This window comes from Ochotona curzoniae, unplaced genomic scaffold, assembly GCF_017591425.1.
Source record: "Ochotona curzoniae isolate NIBS_2020 unplaced genomic scaffold, NIBS_Ocur_1.0 contig_3622, whole genome shotgun sequence".
Lineage (NCBI taxonomy): Eukaryota > Metazoa > Chordata > Mammalia > Lagomorpha > Ochotonidae > Ochotona > Ochotona curzoniae.
Genome location: NW_024465926.1, coordinates 2,291,566 through 2,310,736, shown reverse-complemented (window position 1 = coordinate 2,310,736; position 19,171 = coordinate 2,291,566). Strand labels below are relative to the sequence as shown.

Below are 19,171 nucleotides of genomic sequence, written 5' to 3'. Positions count from 1 at the left end.
CCTCGCGCCGGCTGCCCTGAGGAGAGAGACACTGAGCGGGAGCCAACCGCTGTGTCAGCGGGCACAGCGCAGGGCTTCAGAGCCAATGTGAGGACGTTGCAAGGCTGACAGAGTCCTGCCACCTTGCCCTGCCCTGCCCTGCCCTGCCTGGACCACCGCCGTGGCCTTGCCACTCAGCCCCCAGAGCTGTACTCCCCAGTGCAAACTTGGCTCACCCACTCTGACACCATCCTGTGCTGCACCCGCAGCTGGACACGGGCATTCAAACTCACGGAGGGTGAAAGGCAGCCTCACCCTACGCTGACTCAGTACCCGGCAAGCAAAAGGCAAGGAAGTAGTGGGACGCCCAACAGAAGGGCCGCCTCCCACAGATGCCCATGGCGTGAACCATCCTGAGAAGGCTAGCTTCAGGCAGACGGGGCAGTGCCAGGAGAAGAGATGGGATGGAAGGCTGCCGGAAGGGGCTGGAGCAGAGATGCTGAGAGAACTTAGTGCGGGATGGAGCAAAGCAGCAGGCAGCTGGGTCTGAGTGTCCAGCCACCACGACTAAGGACAGCAAGCCGCGTCGTTTAGAAAGAAAGCCACTGTCATGTGTCTCAATTCTTTCTAGCGCCAGACAAGAACTCATTGCCCTAACCCGGTACAGGTTGCTTGCCACTTGGCTGAGGACCAGGCGCTGCTCCATGGCTCAGTTCTCAGAGGAGACCACCAGAGGCTCACTCCTCACCCCGCGGGAGGCATGCTGAGGCCCTAAGCATTGCTCATTGCTGCTCTGATGTGCAAATTTAATCCGCCACCCAGAGTTCACCTGGCAACACAGGGCTGGGCCGGACCGCAGCTGCAGGGTAGCCCCGGCCCGCAGCAGGCTCCAAGGGGAACAGGAAGGCTTTGCCTGCAGCTGAGGCCCACGTGCGCTCGCCCAGGTTTCAGACTATGCAACCAGGGACCTGGGTTTCCGACAGCAAGCAGGATGGGCGAGCAGATTCAGAGACAGCAGGAAGCCAGGCCGCCTGCCCCACACCGGGAAAAGCACAAACAGACCTCAAGTCCCACGTTCATTCGCCATGGGACATTTCCCTCTTCGGGACGGGAACCCTCACAGGGCAGGAAACGCGTGCTTCCCTTCCCCAAGCCCCCCTGCCCGCCTCTTCCTCCAGGGAGGACGCCACACCGCACACATCGTCTGCCCACAAGGTGGCGCTCGCCGTCGCCCCAAGGCCAACCTTCCTGTTTAAATTTGATTTTAGCTGAGAACCACTGCATAGGTGAGCCCAGGGCGGAGGGCACAGTGTTCCCACGGGACCCTCGGGCCCACCCTCGGCTCACACCGTCCAGTTGCCCTGGTCGCCCAGTGCTGAGCACTGTGGGAACCACATTTCCCCAGGATTTCCTCGGTTTTCCTCCCCTGCTCCCAGGCCTGCTCTGTGGCTGCTTGCAGAACACCAGGTGACATTTGAGCACCGCGTCTCCTTAGGCAACTCTGGGAACCTGCTTAAGCCTCCATCTGCAATACCAGCATCCCAAATGGATGCTGGCTCGTGTCCCATCTGCTCCACTTCCTCCCCAGCTCCCTGTGGACGCACCGGGAAAGCAGAAGATGGCCCCAGTGCTTGGGTCCCTGCTGCCCACATGAGAAAGCCAGCAGCGGCTCTGGGCTCCTGACTTTCCCACCATGCCTGGAATACACACACCTCCTCTTTCCCACGTGCCCTCAATGCCACCTGCCTGCCAACCCTCCACCCTAGGCTGGGACAGGGGGCCCGACCCTGACCCTAGAGGAAGCTGTCTGAGGCTAACATGGGACCAAGTCCAGGAGCCCCTGTGGTGGAGCCCTGGGCTGAGGCTGGGATGGGAGTGGAGGCAGGCACCACCCCAAAACAGCAACTTCTGACCTCTGCCCTCCCCTCAGTGACCCCAGTGCACACAGCTTCCGGCATGGTGCCAGGTGTGGGCCACACCCGGGGCTCCTGGGAGGAGGTGGGTTTTGCGGTCAGCTTCGTTGCACGCCCGCCTGCCCTGTCTCCCCAGCCGAAGCTCTGGGTCTTCTAATGCTGTGGGAGGTGGCCCCATCCCCTGGTTGATTGTGTAAGGCTCAGCGTGCTCGAGGCTGCCTGCCCACCCCCCACCTGCCCCTGCCTGTCGAGGGATTGCCTTATTTGGCAAAAAGCAGCAGCCAGCCTCGGAGGAAGTGTCATTTCACAAGAGGCCTGCAGGGACCGGCAGGAGGGCCTGGCCCGAGCAGGCCACCAGCAGCTGTCTCCTGGGAGGGACCCCTGCCCAAGCCGCACAGGCAGGTCCTGTACTTCCACCTGGCAGGGAACACAAACGGAGGAAAAGCTTGGGAATTTCCTGATGGGCTGACAGAGTTAGCACTAGGGGATCCCCATGATCGGAGGGACCCCATGAAACTGCTGCCTTGGAGCTTTGACTCTGAACTCCTGGCCCATGCTGGCTGCCTGTACTGCCCTGTGGGCCAGGTCCATGGCCAGGGCTCAAGGTGCAGGTCCCCTGAACTGTTCTGATCTGAAGGTGCCTACACAGGGTCACCTCTCAAACTTGTCCCTCACCCCCAGAAGGTGGAGATGGAGGGGCAGAGACAGCCCCCCACTCTGGACTTCCTAGGGTTCCAACTGAGCAGACCACAAGAACAAAATACAGGGAGCCAATGCCGTGGTGTAGCACGCTAAGCCTCTGCCTGCCACCATCCCATAGGGGTACCAGTTCAAGTCCTGGCTGCTCCACTTCCCATCCAGTTCTCTGCCTGTGGCCTGAGAGAGCACTAGAGGATGACCCAAAGCCTTGGGACCCTGCACCCATGTGGGAGACCCAGAAGAAGCTCCTGAATCCTGGCTTCAGGTCAGTTTTGCTCTGGCTGTTGCAGCCACTTGGGGAGTGAACCAGTAGATGGAAGATCTTTCCGTCTTCTCCTCCTCTCTGTAAATCTGCCTTTCCAATAAAAATAAACCTTTAAATGCATATCCAGGTGCACACTTGGTAGGGCTTTTCTTCCTAAAAACTGGCAAATGGCTCCATTTCAGAACCATCTTGAAGTAAGAGTAGGTTCACGTGATGGCACACGCGGGTCTCCACTCCCCTTACCCGGCCCTGCAACAGCCAAACCAGGAGGGTGACACGGTCACGGCACCTGTGTCCACCTCCATGTTCGCTCCCACGGGGAGGAGGCGTGGCACCACCAGGACCCCACAGCGTGCCTGCTCACACACACCTCGTCCTTGTACCCCGCCGGGATCCACTGAGCCCATCACATGTCAGGTCATGCACTCAATATACCCCTGCTGCCCACGTGGCTCCCTCCTCCTTCAGCAACTCCAGGCCACGTCCAACTTGGCTCCCGGGGTGGCCCAGGCATGTGGAGCTGCTGAGTCCTAAGCCATCCCCACCCCGAGCACAGGGCATATTACCCCAGAGGCTGGGGACAGGCAGGAGAGATGTGCCAGGGGAACTGGGAGGGGCACTGGGGGCATAGTGCCCGTGGCAGTGCAGACACAGGCAGGGTCAAACAGCCCACAGGAAGCCTGGAGTCCCTGTGGGTGCCTGCCAGCCTTCACGCAGGGGCCAGCAGGAGGAAGTGACATGGGAAAGAAGGCACCAAGTGTCCAGCAGCAGCTGTGCGGCCCAGCACATGAGGCACCTGCACGCCACCTCAGACACAGGGTGCAGCTCCTAACCACAGCTTCCTGCTGACACGACCCCAGGAGACGGTGCTGGGGGAGTGCAGGAGCTGCGGCTCAGGTGGTCGGGGCCCTGCCCCCACGTGGGAACCTGCCTCAGGCGCCCAGCTCCCGGGCCTGGCACAGAGCCCCAGGTCACCTCCCCTCCAAGCAGCCTTGTTTGTGGCAGACATGGGGATGTCCAGCCCTGGCTGCACCCCAGGTTTGCCAGCACGGTCTTGCTTCAAGCTTGTGTTACCCAGCTGTGCAAGCCAGCTCAGACGGTGCTCACAACCTCTCTGTAGTGCCACCGTGGCTTTTCAGTTCACTGGGAAGTCGAGGTCAGACAGCAGCAGCCAGGGGCGGTGGGCCTAGCAGCCCCCAGGATGGGGTGCCATGGTCAGACACAGCCCCCCATCACCAGCAGCAGGCTGCAAGCAGCGGGGGGTGATCTGGGCTCCCAGCACCCCCAGAGCCATCTGGGCCCATAAAACACTGTACTTGGCTGGGCCTCTGCAACCTCTCACCCATGACACTTTTTTTTTTTCTTTTTGAGATTTCTTAAAAGAGCTACAGAGAAAGGGAAGCACACACCTCTTCCATTGCTGGTTCATGCTCCAAATGGCTACGGTCCAGTGTGCACCAGACCGAGGCCAGGACAATGACCGAGGTGTCCTGGTGTCCCTGCTCCCAGGTGGGCGACCCCCTTTGCTGCACACACCTGCAGCCTTTCCCCTCCATCCTGCTCATATGATTCCACCAGCCCCAGGACCAGGATGGCAGAGTTCGGCACGGTTCCTGACTCAGGACTCGAGGTATGCCATGTCCCCAAACACAGGAAAGAGCTTGAAGGGACACGGAGTGTCCTGAGCACTCACTTGTCCACAGCTCAGCCCCTGAGCAAGCGCCAGGCTCCCCCGGATGATTGCAGTGCAGGAAGGTGGCTGGCCATTTGCACAGAACTTTAGGGAAGGCGCTTTTGACAAGCCCCCCCATCCCACACCTCCCACATGCACAATGCCTTAGGGGCTTCACACACCCTACACCCAAGACCACCCTGAAAAAACAGATAAAGGCAGAAGGCGCCTGGGTGAAGCTCTGTGTGCCAGGGATGTCTCCCCTCGCAGCTGTTGAGCTCCGTCCCTGCCTCCCCGCAGCCACTCCAGCCCACGCCCTTGCCTGTCTTTTGTTCCCCTGCACCTGCAGAGCCGAGTGCGTGGACTGCTTGCAAACCCCTACGGGGAGAGCTCCAATCCTGGCCCGGCAGCCTGACCCAGGCGAGGCCGCCCCCACACGGGCCCCACGGCGAGGACTCTGGGAGAAGATGAACAGGCCCAGGTCCCGCCCCAGCTCAGTGGAAGCCACCCAGGGGCTTCTCCCGGAAAACAGGGGGTTCCTGGGGCCTGCCAGTCCCACCGTGGGCGGCACAGCCCCAGCCCCTCATCAGCCTGCCTTGCTCGATGGACAATGGGAACAGACCGCTGCTCCCTGCAGGAACTGTTGCCAAGGCTTCCCAGGAGGGCAGCAGCCAAGCCCACAGAAGCCAAGTCATGTCTCGGGGGTTGAGAAGCCTGGCTTCCCTGGCCCCCACCCCCATTTCTGCTGCAGCAGGATCCAAGTGTTCCCCAAGACCCCTGAGGAGTTGGTGTGCCTGTCACAGGCTGAAACCCTGCCCTGCCCAGAGGACACTTGCGAGGAGTAATTAAGATGGAGAGTTCCTGGCACCTTACCCATTCCTTCCTTTCTGCGCACAGGAAGGGGCAGGCTGTGCCCTCCTTCCCCTGCCAAGCCTGGCTGAGCCTGAGTGTCCATGTGCCATCTGCACTGACCCTCACAGTGTCCTCTACGGGGAGAGTGTCACAGCATGTGACAGACAAGGAGACTGGAGTCCGGGCAGTTCTGGGGACAAAAACCGATCAACACAACAGCTCAAGCCTCCACGCTCAGACCAGCTCGAGGCCAGGGGACACACTTGCCTCCCACCACTCCCGTATGACACTCAGGCCAGAGGCACCTGCAGGTGGACAGGCCAGAGCTTGCACAAGGAGCACAGAAATGGGCCCAGTGCGGTAGCTAAATCTTCGCCTTACATGTCCAGAATCACATATGGGTGCTGGTTCATAGTCCAGCTGCCTCATTTCTCATCTATTCCCCTGCTTGTGGCCTGGGAAAGCAGTAGAGAATGGCCCAAAACCTTGGGTCCCTGCACCCATGTGGGAGACCCAGAAGAAGCTCCTGGCTCCTGACTTCAGATAGGCTCAGTTCTGGTTGTTGTGGCCATTTGGGGAGTGAATCAGCAGATGGAAGATCTTTCTGTCTCTCCTTCTCTCTGTAGATCTGCCTTTCCAATAAAAATAAATCTAACAAACAAACAAACAAACAAAAACCCCCCACACAGAGAGAAATGGCTGCAAGGAGAAAGGCCATGGCAGACTTGGCTACCAGGCCTGCACGTTCAGCCGAGAATGGGCGGGAAGCAGCGCATCCCAAGGCTCTCCCAGGTCTGTCCGGCACCATGGGACAGTGGAAGGCCCACAGGCTCACTGAAAACGGGGTGCCTTCCCCCCACCACTCAGAAGCTCGTGCCTGCCTCTTTTAGGGACATGGCCTTGGCTCCCAGATATCCCAGCCATTTCCTGCCCACGGCCAAGGGTGCAGAGAGGGGGCGATGGGTCTTGACTTGGCATCCGGAGGCGACCCTGGAGCCCCGGCCAGGGCGGGAAGGAAGCTGCACAGCCAAACAGCTGCCGGAAACCTTCACTGCTGGCATGCAGCACCCAGACCACACCCTCGCTTCTGTCCCGGCCTGGAAGGAAACGCAGTTTCACTTATGCTCAGGAAGTCACACAAGCCTTTCAGGAGGAGAGGGGCCGGGAACGCAGCCGGGCCACAGCATGAGCGCAGTCCCCCAGCCGCCCACAGGACTCCCCTGGCACAGGGCCTCCCTGGGTCGCAGGTTCTGTGCTTGCACCTGCAGTGAGGGGTCCATAGGGTCACTCCGAGCCCCAGCACCCCCTGTTGGAGACTGCCCAGGGCTACTGTCCCTTCACATCCAGGGTCTTTGCCTTGGAAACTCCCCACAACGTTAGCTGCCCCCAGGTCCAGTTCTAGGAAGACTAGGGAGTGTCCTTGCAAGGAGCGGGAAGCACTGGCTGATGTGAGGCTGGCCATGAGCTGGGGACACAAACCCAAACCAGTGGCACAAACACACAACCCACACAGTCACCCAGACCCGGCACAGACAAGGGTCCACGTGCGGCTCATCTACTCACAACACACCGATTCTCAACCCAAAGTGGCACTGGGCCCCCAGACCATGTCGCCAGCCCTGCGTGGAGCAGCTCCTGTGAGTCAAGGGGACAGTGGCCCTACGGACATGGGAACCACTCAGCACCCAAGTGCAGGAATGGGGCTGGCCTGGGAAGCCACAGGAGCCCAGGGCGCCTGCCTGCCTGCCTGCATGTCTGTCTCTCTGCATTTTCAGGGACCCTCAGCAGCCATAGGTCATGGCAAAGGAAGCAGCCGGTCCAGCGATGGGGCATGACTCCTTCCGGCCTCCAGCCTCTGCTCTGCCTTCCTCCTCGCAGGGAACAAAGGCCCTGTGTCTGCCGGGCACCCGCCAGCCTCGCATGCATTATAGATGGCGACCTCCTGACCATCTGCTGAGCTGTCCACAGTTGCTCCCTACCCAGGGGCGCCCCAGCTGCTGGAGAGCCTGGGTCGCTCGGGACACTGTGCCCCTTCTCACCAGCCCCAGAGCATCGTCAACTTTCTGCCAATGTTCCCCCGCCAAAATGGGGGGCTGCCCCACTAGTGAGATTACAAAGGATCCCATTACATGGAACACGAAATACCATGTATAGGCACCAAGCCCTGCTGACAGCCACATCAACACCCGCAACTTAACTCATGCATCACCCTGATTCTGTGATAGGGAGAGGCATTTGTTGCACAGACATTCCCATGCTATCCCGGAGGGTCCCCCAGAGTCTGCACCCCTCTCCTCAATAGCTACCCCACAATGCCACAAGACCTGGAAGGCACTGGCATGTCAGAAGCTGCTCAGCCTGTGATGCGTGCACCCGGTGGCATGACTGATGCCAGCCATTCACCTGATCACACTGCACATAGCGACCGCCCGCTGGTGTCACGTGCACGTACGGGAGGTACAAGTAAGTGAGGGACCCCCGGCAGGGCAGAGGTGGGGCTGGCAGGAGCTGCCTCAAAGCCCTTCCCCAGGCAGCCACCCCGCCCCCCCGCCCCCCCGCCACCCTCAGCAGGACACGACAACCTCAGAACGCGCCTGGTGCTTGTGGAGCCGTGGTGCGCAGTCTGGGGGACAGGGTGATGCCTTCAAGCCTGCTGCCTGGTGTGTCTGATTTTTAGAGCAGGAAGAGTTGGGAGAGCAAGATGCACCGCAACAGAAGGCTGCTCCTGGTCTAAAGCTTGTCACCACAGCCAACGTCCTCCACTTCCAGCAAGAGAAGGCTGGCTCAGAGCGGCAGAAAACCCAGGACTCCCCGCTTGGAGGCAGAGGACTTGGTCACTCCAAGGCAGCAGGCAGCACGCGACGCGCGGGGTCCCACACAGCCGAGGTCCTTGGGGCGACAAGAAGGGGCCGGAAGGATGCTGCACACACAGCAGGTGGCTCTGGGAACTCAGTCCTTGTCCCGTAGGACCTGCCTGCTTCCCATCTGGCAGGCAACAGGTGTGCCCTTAGCTCTGGAGCGGGGCAATACCTGCTGTTTGCTCTCCCAACATCCGGCAGACCCGGAAGACGATGGAGTCACCGAGACACAGGCTCCAGAGCAGGAGGCAGGTCATCTGCTCGACTGGGTTGACTTGTGTACTCATTGTCCCTGCCCGTGGGAGCCCGGGGCCAGCAGCAGGCCGTCTACAGCCCCCGGAGCACACGCAGTAACAGGACAGGACAAAAGCTTCCTGCTGCAAGCATTTGCCAACGGACAGGTTAGAAAGGGCCCCGTTGCAGATGCCTGGCTTTCCCCACAGCCAATGTGTAGCCACCCCCAGCTCCCAGGAGACAATACACTGAAGTCCCCCGGAGTGCCCCGGGCTGTGAGGTCCCCGCTGCTGGCCTCTCCTCGCTGCTGGCCCCTCCCTCAGCCATCTGTCTCTCTCTTCAATAAAACCTCACTTCTCCTACTCTGGCCATGGAGCCAGAGGTCCTTACTGTGTCTTCTAACTCTTCTTACTGAGAGAAAAAGAAACATACTGATAATGAACGAAGAGCCAGTCCCATTTACAGGGTCTTCCAAAGTAGGTGGGAAACATGCGTTGTGGGGAAAAACAAAAACAAAAACAAAAACAAAAAAAACAATGCATGGGTTTCAAGAACATCTGCACCAAAATAGCCGTTGCTAGTGCACAGCCCTGTCCATTGTGGCCATTTGGGGAGTGAAGCAGCAAGTGGAAGATTTTTCTGTGTCTCTCAAAAATAAACAAATCGTTTTTAAAAATTCCCTTTCTGCATGAATAAAGCCTTAGTGTTATAGGATGGGAAAGCCCTCCTACCTTTTATTTACAGCTTTAATGATCAATCTAAAAATAGAGAGACGAGATCTGTTTCCTCTAAGAAAATGGAATGTGAACTCGACAACAGTTGGATCTGAAGACAGCATAGCCACATGCAATCCACGCCACTGAGTGGCAGCAGTTGCCGCCCGCGTGCGGCAGCGCTGCAGGGCCACTCAAACAACCCATGTAAGCACGAGGTGGCAAGGCTTTCAGAACCAAGACTGCGCACACCACCCAGGGGCCAAACCTCCTCGCCTTGGAAGGCAGACGGGAGCAGACCTGGGAGCAGCTGCTGGAGCCTCCCCTGGCATGGAAGCAGCGGAGGTGGCACCAGCAGCACCAGCACCAGGGTTCAGGTTGGGCTAGGAGGGGGAGGGGGTCAGGCAGAACGCAAGCTGTGTCATCTTATTCTAAATGCCCCCCTCTCCGGGCCTCTTGGGATGACAGCCTGAAAATTTTAAATGGCGTCAGTTTTGTCAGGCCCGCCAAGTCTACCTGAGAGTCAGGGAAAGCAGAAAAACAAGTCTTCAGTTAGGAACGCATAGGCAGAACCAGAATGTTAGAGACTTCGTTTATTTAAAAACATGGTGGGCCTGGTGTGATAGCCTAGTGCCTAAATCCTCGCCTTTGCACACCCAGGATCCCACAAGGGCGCCGGCTTGTTATTTTGTTTTGTTTTAAGGTTTATTAAGGAGTCTTTATTAACCAAGCTTGGTGATAACAGAGCATACTAGAAATAGCAAGTCACACCTCCATACGGCAATCCAACCAATCCTAATCCAACCGAACGTAATCCAACCATAATCCAACTAAATTTAACCCTAAGAGGAACAAGCGGTCATCACCCTTAAGTCCATGTGTTGAGCTGAAGACTTACGTCCCAGCTTCCCCAGCAATGTAAGTTATCCTTAGAGACATGCAACGAATAACCTGGACACACTCACAAAGCTGCAGACATTCACCGTTCCCTGGCTTCTCTGCCCACATTCCATCACCGCTAGGCCTCACCTCTCCTGGAACTCCTGACAGCACACAAACCAGAAATAATATTGCTATATCCTTTGTCCCACCTAAGCAGGACACAGGGACCATGCTCGGGGGATCAGCTGTCCTGGGTCAGCCAAGAGTCGAGGTGCCAGGGCAATGGAAGCACCCGATCAAAAAGAGTGAGCCCCTGCTTCACAGGCCTTTTTCAAAGTCAGAGATATACAGAGAGGAGGAGAAACAGAGAAGATCTTTCATCCAATGATTCATCTCCCCAAGTGACCACAACTGCTGGTGCTGCGCTGATCCGAAGCCAGGAACCAGGAACTTCTACCAGGTCTCCCATGTGGGTGCAGGGTCCCAAGGCTTTGGATGGGAAGTGGAGCTGCCGGGATTAGAACTGAGGGTGCCGGTTGGAGCTGCTCCACTTCCCATCCAGCTCCCTGCTTGTGGCCTGGGAAAACAATAGAGGACAGCCCAAAGCCTTGGGACCCTGCACCTGCGTGGGAGTCCTGGAAGAAGCTCCTAGCTCCTGGCTTAGGATCAGCTCAGCTCCAACCATCACAACCACTTGGGGAGTCAATCAGCAGATGGAAGATCTTTCTGTCCCTCCTTTACTCTATAAATCTAACTTTCCAATAAAAAAGAAATAGATCTTAAAACAACAAAACCCTGGCTAGCTGCAAAGCTGGCTTCTATAAACCACACTGGCCTGCTTGCTTGCGCCCTTCACCACCAAGGAGGAGGCAGCTCTCAGTCTGTATAAACACTTTCGCCTTGGAGAGTTTAAAGTACAGGGTACTGAGACTAACTGACCTCCAAGAAATGTCACACAGCCGACAGGGAGGTGTTAAAGCTGAGACAGAGTAACACAGTTCATGCTGGTGCTGTTTCTCCGAGGGGAGCCTGGTGGTTGGGGTGCAGTGGCTGGTGAATAAGAACCCTGAGCTCCCAAGAGTCTGCCTCCGACTCATTTCTGGGACAGCATTGGTCAGCTCACAACCCGGAAGGTGACAGGCGGTCTCGAAGGGACCTTGATGCCATGCTCCCATCCTCAGCCATGCTCCTCTGGGCACAAGGGTCTGTCCAGCTCCCTCCCACTTTGCCTCTTTCTCTCCTATGTCAAGGCCACTGAGTGTGGACCATGGCCACTGTCCTTGTCACCAACAGCCCCAGGCCCGTGTGGAGCTCCTGATCTTGGCTTCAGCCTGAGATGAGCTAGCTGAGGGAAGCCACGCTCCCATGCGGGGAGGGTCACTGGGCCAGATGGTGACAGTCACTCTAGGCGGAGCACCTGCCCCCCACAGCACCATGGTCCCTCAGCACCTAAGTCCCCGCCCACATTTCCATCTTACAGCTGGCACGTCCCTGGCTCTACAGCCCATTTGGTTCCTGGCTGACCCCAGAGTTAAGGTCTGCACTGTTAGTAATTAGATGTTAATTATATGCAAGCCCCACTCTCCATCTCCTCCCCCGACCTCCTGCCCTTATCACGTGGCTCCACCCCTCCCTGCACCCTAAACTTGTGCCTCTGGGTACAATGTGGCGAGGCTGCTCCCTGTGCCTGCCCAGCACCCCAGGGAGCAGGTCCTCACTCAGGGCCCTCATCCCAGGCTCTGTCATTGGCAGATGTGTCCAGGCATGGATTTATAGTCTCCTTGGTCTTTGTCCACACATTGCTACGAGCTGAAGGCAGGCACGGAGCCAGAACCAGGCCCCAGTGGAACGGCGGCCCTGCTCGCCTGCCGGCCATCTGGAAGCATCTTCCGTACAGACCCCCGCTTGGTGAGTGGCCCAGCCCTCACCTCCAGGACAGGGCACCGGGGCCTTTCCAGAGCAGGGGCTCCCTGCCCTTACACAGCAACCCGTGCAGCCTGCCGCAGCCACACACACACCGCTCCCGAGTTGTGGCTGCAAGGCCGACCTCCTACACGCTGTCCTAGCCTCTCCCATCATTTTCTCCCCACACGGAAGTGTTGCGCCCACAGAGTCAAGGGTTTTGTGGTTAGCACCATGAATGATGGATCCAGAATGGGTCCTCCATGGCCCTGTGACTTTGAACAAGTTGAACTTCTGTGTCTCAGTTTCTACATCTAGAGAATGGGTGTAATCACAGCGGGGTCACAGAGGGGTTAACGCAGGCCAGCTCCCCAGCATGGGGCTGAGCAGGGCCACTTTGGGTGGCCATGACTCCCTGCTGAACACACAAACATGGCAAGCACATGGCAACCGGTGGCAGCCCTGTAGCAGCAGCAGCAACAGCTCCAGAGCTCTGACCATGGCTCTGGGGTCAGGAGCGCTGGGTGCACTGGGAAGCTGCCCTCCCGAGCCCTTTCTGGGCTCTGTGTAGGCACAAGCCCTGGAGGTGCTGGGCCGTGGTAGGCACACAGCAGCTTCAACAGCAGCCTTCCCTCTGGTCCCTTCAGTTGAAGCAGAAATTGCCACTCCCAGCTGTCAGCCATGGGAACAGCCACCTGACCTCCAGGCCAGGAGTGGGGGGCTGGGACAGGGGTGGGGGCTGGGACAGGAGCGGGGCGGGGGGGGGGGGGGACGTGGCTGGGACAGGGGTGGAGGCTGGGCCAGGAGCAGGGGGCTGGGCCAGGAGCGGGAGCTGGGTGGGAATGGGGTCAACACCACACAAGGGGCTGTGACTGCAGCTCGCCTTGTGCTGTTGCCCAGCTGGCCGTGCTCTGGCTTGTGGCCGTGGGGATCCAGGCAGTGGGCCGTCCCCTGCGATGCTGCCATCCCTTATCGGAAGTGGTTACTCTGCTTGCGGTCCAGCTCCCCGCAATGCGCCTGGAGAGACAGTAGAGATGGCCCACGTGCTTAGGCCCTGAGCCACAGAAGACCACTGCTGCCAGGCTCCCCGTGTCCACTGGCCCAGCCCTGGCCAATGCGGCCACCTGGGTGAGTGAAACAGCACATGGAAAATCTCTCTCCCTGCCACCCAGATGAATCCATGTTAGAAAAAGAGAAAGAAATGCCTGCCATTTCCCAGCAGAAAGCTTGTCACTGTGCCTGCCCGCATGGCAAGGAAACATGAGATCCCAGCCGGGTCCCCTGCAGACCCGGGCCTGGGGCCATTGTCAGCAGAGGATCCTGCCGGCCACAGAGGCTGGAGCCAGCATGTCCCACTGGCCCACGGGCACCCTCGTCCCCTCCCCACCAGCTGGTGTCCCCAGCTGCTCCCAGAACCCGGGCTTTCTTTTTCCCCTTTCCACCCTAGACCCCAGGGCTGCCTCCCCACAGGCCCTCCCACAGCCTCTGACCCCTGCACCCGCAGGGACAATGGCTGGCCTGGGGTGTCTCCAACCCACCCAGGGTGGGGGCCTCCCCACTCACACAGGGGAACAACTAGACTCCTCAGCCCTCCACGGTGCCATGGAAACCCTCACAGGGGCTCCGGCAGCTGAAGGGAATATTCTAGCATCAGGGAGGGCCTGGCAGGAGCCTGTGGGCGTGGAGCAGGTTGGGTCAGCTTCGGGGTTTTCAGGCCCCCATGCCCTGGTGCTGGCAGCACCTGGCTGCCATGTCGTGTGTGGGCAGAGGGGCCAGCATGGGGCACACGACCCCCAGCCCTGGGTCTCCACTGCCTCGGAACTGCACAGTGGCAAATGGCACAGTGAGAACATGGTTTGTGCCCGGAATACCGTCATTTCCCCAGGCAGGGACACCCATACTGGAGACTTCTACTGGAACCCAGAAGCTCCGGGACCACACAGCCATGATTGCTGTGGGTGAAGGTCTGTCCTTGAGACTGCTTTGAGTCACCCCACCACCCCCCACCATGCACAGTTAGTGGGCCCCTGGGTCTGTGCTCAAGGGGCCAGGCGCAGCCCATGGGCCATCCACATGTGCCATCAGCACAGCAACAAGTCGGTGTCTGTGCACACAGTCAGCCCAAAGGAGCAAGGTGGGAGACACATGCCCACAGGGGCCAGGAGGGGCAGAGTACAACTGTTCAGCATGTGACCTGCTCTGGGGGACAGGCTGACAAGGACAGGCACCCTTTCAATGATGTGTTTTTAAAATGTCTTACTCACTTTCATTTTACTGGAAAGGCAGAGAGAGAATGCACTTCCATCCACAGATTCACTCCCCAGATGCGTGCAGTAGCGCAGCAGCCCTAACAGGAGTCCAGAGCTCACGCTGCGCCTCCCATGCGGTGGCAGCAGCCAAGTCCTCGAGCCATGGCCTGGTGCCCCTTGGGATGTGTGTTAGTAGGGAGCCGGCTCAGCAGCAAGCACCCGGACCTTAGCAGGTGCTCCAGCAGGGATGCCAGCTTCCCAAACAGCTGCTGGGCCCTCTGTGCTGTTCCTCCCAAGGCCATCCTTCTAAAGACAAATACATCCTGGGTGGGCAGGGCAGGGAAGCAAGCCTGGGCTTTCAGGCACCACAACAAGAGCCAGCCCTGTCACCGTGTAGAGACCAGCCCCTTGAAAACTGGGACTAAAGATGCACAAACTAGGAGGAATGAAGCAGCAAAGATTAGTAGAACAGATAACCATGTTGGGACAGCCACCATGTCACCACAGCAGACAGCCACCCTGATAGCCACCATGTCACCACAGCAGATGGCCACACCAGGACTGCCACCATGTCACCACAGCAGACAGCCATACCGGGACTGCCGCCACATTGCCACAGCAGACAGCCACACTGGGACAGAAGCCACGTTGCCACAGCAGATGGCCACACTGGGACAGCCACCATGTCACCACAGCAGATGGCCACACCGGGACAGCCACCACGTCACCACAGCAGATGGCCACACTGGGACAGAAGCCACGTCACCACAGCAGATGGCCACACCGGGACAGCCACCACGTCACCACAGCAGACAGCCACACTGGGACAGCCACGACGTCACCACAGCAGACAGCCACACTAGGACAGAAGCCACGTCACCACAGCAGATGGCCACACTGGGACAGAAGCCACGTCACCACAGCAGACGGCCACACTGGGAAGGCCTTGCCACTGCTGCTGGAGGTGGCTGATGATCAGCTGCCCGAGGATGCTCTCAAGCCCTTCCCAGGCCTTCCCTCCCACTGAGACCCCTCTAGCCCATCATGAGGGGCTTGACCACATGAACCACCACACCTGCAGCATCCCCAAACCAGCTGAGTGTTCTCACCCTCAAGACTCAAAATTGTCTCAATGCTGGGACAAGCGGATGGTTCCACACTTGATCCCACAATGAAAACAAAACCTAAGTGCTCCATGATTTAGGTTGCATGATTTCATGGTTAGAAGGTAAGTTATATGGGGCTGCTGCTGTAGAACAGTGCATAAAACTACTGCCTGTTGAGCTGACATCCCATACGACAGTTCTAGTCCTGGCTTCTCCACTTTCAATCCTGCTCCCTCTTTTTTTTTTTAAGATTTATTTTATTTTCATTGGAAAGGCGGATATACAGAGAGGAGAGACAGAGAGGAAGATCGCAACAGCCGATGCTATGCCGGTCCGAAGCCATGAGCCTCTTCCGGGTCTCCCACACAGGTGCAAGCACAAAGAAAGTTCTAGAAGATCACAGATTCATGTGGAGATGGGAGCAGGTCGTGGCATGTGGCTAAGCAGGAGTGGCACGTGGCATGCTGCACACTTTGGTGTTATTCCAGCTCGTCACACTGGCTAGGCATTGAGTTGGCCTCTCTTTATTTACTGGAAAGGTGGAGAGAAGAGAGAGCTCTCACCTGCTGGTACACTCCCCTGGATGCAGCAGCTGGGACTGGACCAGGCCAAAGCCAGGAGACCTGAACTCGGTGGGGGCAGGGACCCAACAACTTGAGCCGCCACCTGCTGCCCCTGGGGCATGGGCTGGCAGGGAGCAAGCACTCAGAGCCAGGCACATGCTCTGTGACAGAGGGGATGCCGAGGCAGCCAAGCACCTGCTCAGCATGCCAGACACCCCTGCTCTCAAGTTTATGCTACTTTTAAGTGAAAAGAAAACTCACAGATAAAAACGAACGACAACCTCGGGAGTTATTTCCATGCCAGTCTCAACGGTTTAAGCCTTACAACATTTCTGGATGATGCTCAGGTTTGCCGAGTCCCGGTGGCTCGGACCTGGAGCCACAGCCCATGCAAGATTGTCCGGGTACCGAATGCCTCCTGCTTGGCAGCTGCAGTGTGGAGTGTGCTGTGAGCACCAGGGGCCAGCAGTCCCACTGAGCTGGGGGACAGGCCCACAGGGGCAGCAGCAGGTTCAGGAACCCAGGTGGCCAGGCTCCATCCAGATATGTCCACCCTGGGTGGCACCTCCCGCTATGCCACTTTGGATCCCTGTGAGCTGAAGGTAGCATGCAGTGGCAAACTTGGGGGAGCCCGACACGCCTCCAGGGGCTCAGTGCAAGTCACATGTCCTGAGAAGTGTCTGCTCTCCCCTCTGTACCAGGAAGGGCAGCAAGGAGCTGCCGAGGCACTGGGACATCCACAGGGCAAGCCCGCCTGCCTCAGCCTCCATTCAGCCCCCAGGCATCTGCCTCTCTTCCACCTTCCACTGCCGAGAAGCCACAGTCCTTCCCCTCTCTGCAGGTGCACGGCTCCTCAGGGTCACTTGCCACCCACCGCCCAACTTTTCAGCATCCCCCGAGCCCACAGGAGGCAGGAAGGGGTGCTAAGCACCCAGGTCATGGCCCAGGACAGACAGGAAGGAGCTAGGCCCACCCTGGGAGACAAGGCGGAATCTCACCACTGGGTCAGATACCACAGGGCAACTTACTAAGGGACAGACAGTTGCTGCAATGCAAAACGAGGCTCAGAGAAGTCTAGCAGCTGCCTGATCACACAGCTGGGGAAGGGGCACCAAGTTAACCACAGCAGAATCCTGCAGCCCCTTTTTCTCGGGTTGCTTTGTCCCTGGATGAGAACACAAACCCGACCTCACCAAACACACTTCACTTTGCAAGTGATTGCTCCAACACATCACACGCACGGAGGGATGGGGAAATCACCCCAGGACCCCTTGGTGGGGGACAGCTCGAGGTGGTACAGCTGCCTGCTAGTCCCCCCACACCCCATGGCAGCCACAGCCCAGCTGCACGTTACCTCCTGTGCAACCAGGAGTGGGGGCTGGGGGACGGGCTTTGCATCTCAGTGGGATGCTCTGCTGTGGCCCCTGGGTTGCCATGGCAACTCTCCATCTGGGCAATTTGCACCAACTCGGGAAAGCATCTGATGATTGCACTGTTAAGGCTTCAGAGACCCTTCCTTCACTCCGCAGACACCTCCAGGTGTGGTCCAGGGGTGGTGAGCGCAACTGCTTGCTGCAACCAGACAGCTAATCCTGAAGAGGTCAGGTGGACAGCGGGCACGGGCCCCCCTCTGTGCTGCCCCCGGGGCCTGTCCCCTCTCTTTGCGTGGCAGCCTGGAAGAGGGGCTTTGCAGCAGGGCACCTGTGGACGTGCTGGGAGGCACAAGGTGTTAAACAGGCGTGTTCCAGATGGCCAGCTGGGCAGGAGCGAGCAGGCCCTGGACCAAGAACTAGGGCAGCAAGCATGGGTGGCAGGAGGACCCAGGAGCAGAGGCCCAGGTCCTACGGGGACTCCCGGGGACCCTTCTCCTCCAGCTCCCTTAGACCTGCCGTGGGGCTCTTAGCAGCAACCAGCCTCCTGCTGGATGCTTCAGTCTCAAAACAGGTGCCCTGAGCACCAGCTGTCTGTGCTTCCCCATCAGGCTTGGGGATGGTGGGGCCTCCTCCCCTGTAGCTTCCTGCTGACTCCTTGGCTCCTGGTGTGGTTTAACCCCAGTTACCTGGCCCAGGCAAGCACTTTGGCATTTTCCCGTCTGGTTGCTGGACATGCTCTGTGGACTCCCTTCTTCAAAAAATGTCAACACTTTGGCATTCAAGGCGGCGGTGAAAACCATCTCACAGCACCTGGCCCCGCACAGCACACACAGGAACACCTGTGCTTCCTTTAGCTCGGAAGCCAAACGCGGTGGGGTCTGACCTAGCAGTGGAGATACCAGCCAGGATGCCGCCCAGGGGAGGCTCCAGCTTCCTGCCAGGGCAGACCCTGGGAGGCGGCAAGGATGGCTCAAGTCCCCGGCCCCCTGCCAACCTGCCAAACACAGGGCAGACCCTGGCAGAGTCACTAACTCTCAGCTTGGGTCAAGCCCACATTACTGTGGTGTGCATCTGAAGCGTAAACCGTGGGCTCTCTCTGCCTCTCAGAGAGATTTTATAAACCAAGGTGGAGGAAAAAAAGACCACAGTGATGTTTTCAAAGGGTAAGTAGGCCCAACACTCAGAGCCTGAAGCCCCTCCACACCATCCCACCGACGGCCCACCCTCACGGCAGCAGACGTGTCCGCTCACAGCAACGCCAGGGGGTGCTTGCAAACCCTGCACAGGTGTTACACTGTGCCGGGTGCCTATAAGTTGCCTAAATTATACTCACCTCGGGGTTTAGGATTCCTCAGGATATCTTTCACAGCTTGGCGCATCCCCGACGGTGACATCAGACATGGCAATGAAGGGGACGAGAAAGGCAGCAAGGGAGGGTTCATCCATGTCACTCCAGCCCAAATGGCCCACAGGAAACTCCTAACTCAGCCCCTGGCGCGGAAGCCCATGGGGCAGCTTGCACCAGAGCCGTCCAGGTCCTCAGCCCCGGAGTCCCTGGGGTGTGTGCTCTCAGCCTAGGGTGGCACTCAGACCTGCTGCCTGGGGAAAGCACCCCAGGCCAGGCGGCCCCTGCAGCCGCGGCCCCTCCAGGCTTCTCCAGAGCCTTCAAGCATGAAGGGAGAGGCTGGGTAACGGGAGCTCCATCTGGGGGCAGGGAGGAGCTACACAGGTGGAATGGCTGCGCAGGACAAGGCAGGAAGCAAGTCAGAGACAAGACCAAACAGCTGAAGGAAGGAGAAGGATGGGGCATCCAAAGTGGGAAGTGAAGGGGGCCACAGGCAGGCCCAACAGCTCCTGCAGTGGGAACTTGACCCAGGACAGCGAGGCGGTCCTGAGGGGATGGCGGGTGCT

The 19,171-nt window shown here is 58.7% G+C and overlaps 1 protein-coding gene across 1 annotated transcript in view; it reads right to left on the bottom strand.

Moving 5' to 3' along the window:
- MEAK7 (MTOR associated protein, eak-7 homolog) overlaps window positions 1–19,171 on the bottom strand; it is a 33,050-nt gene extending 13,879 nt beyond the window's left edge. The window contains exon 1 of the mRNA XM_040982294.1: window positions 18,594–19,171. Within this exon, the coding sequence (XP_040838228.1) occupies window positions 18,594–18,702 (109 nt within the window). The 5' untranslated portion in view covers window positions 18,703–19,171. The remainder of the gene's footprint in view (window positions 1–18,593) is intronic.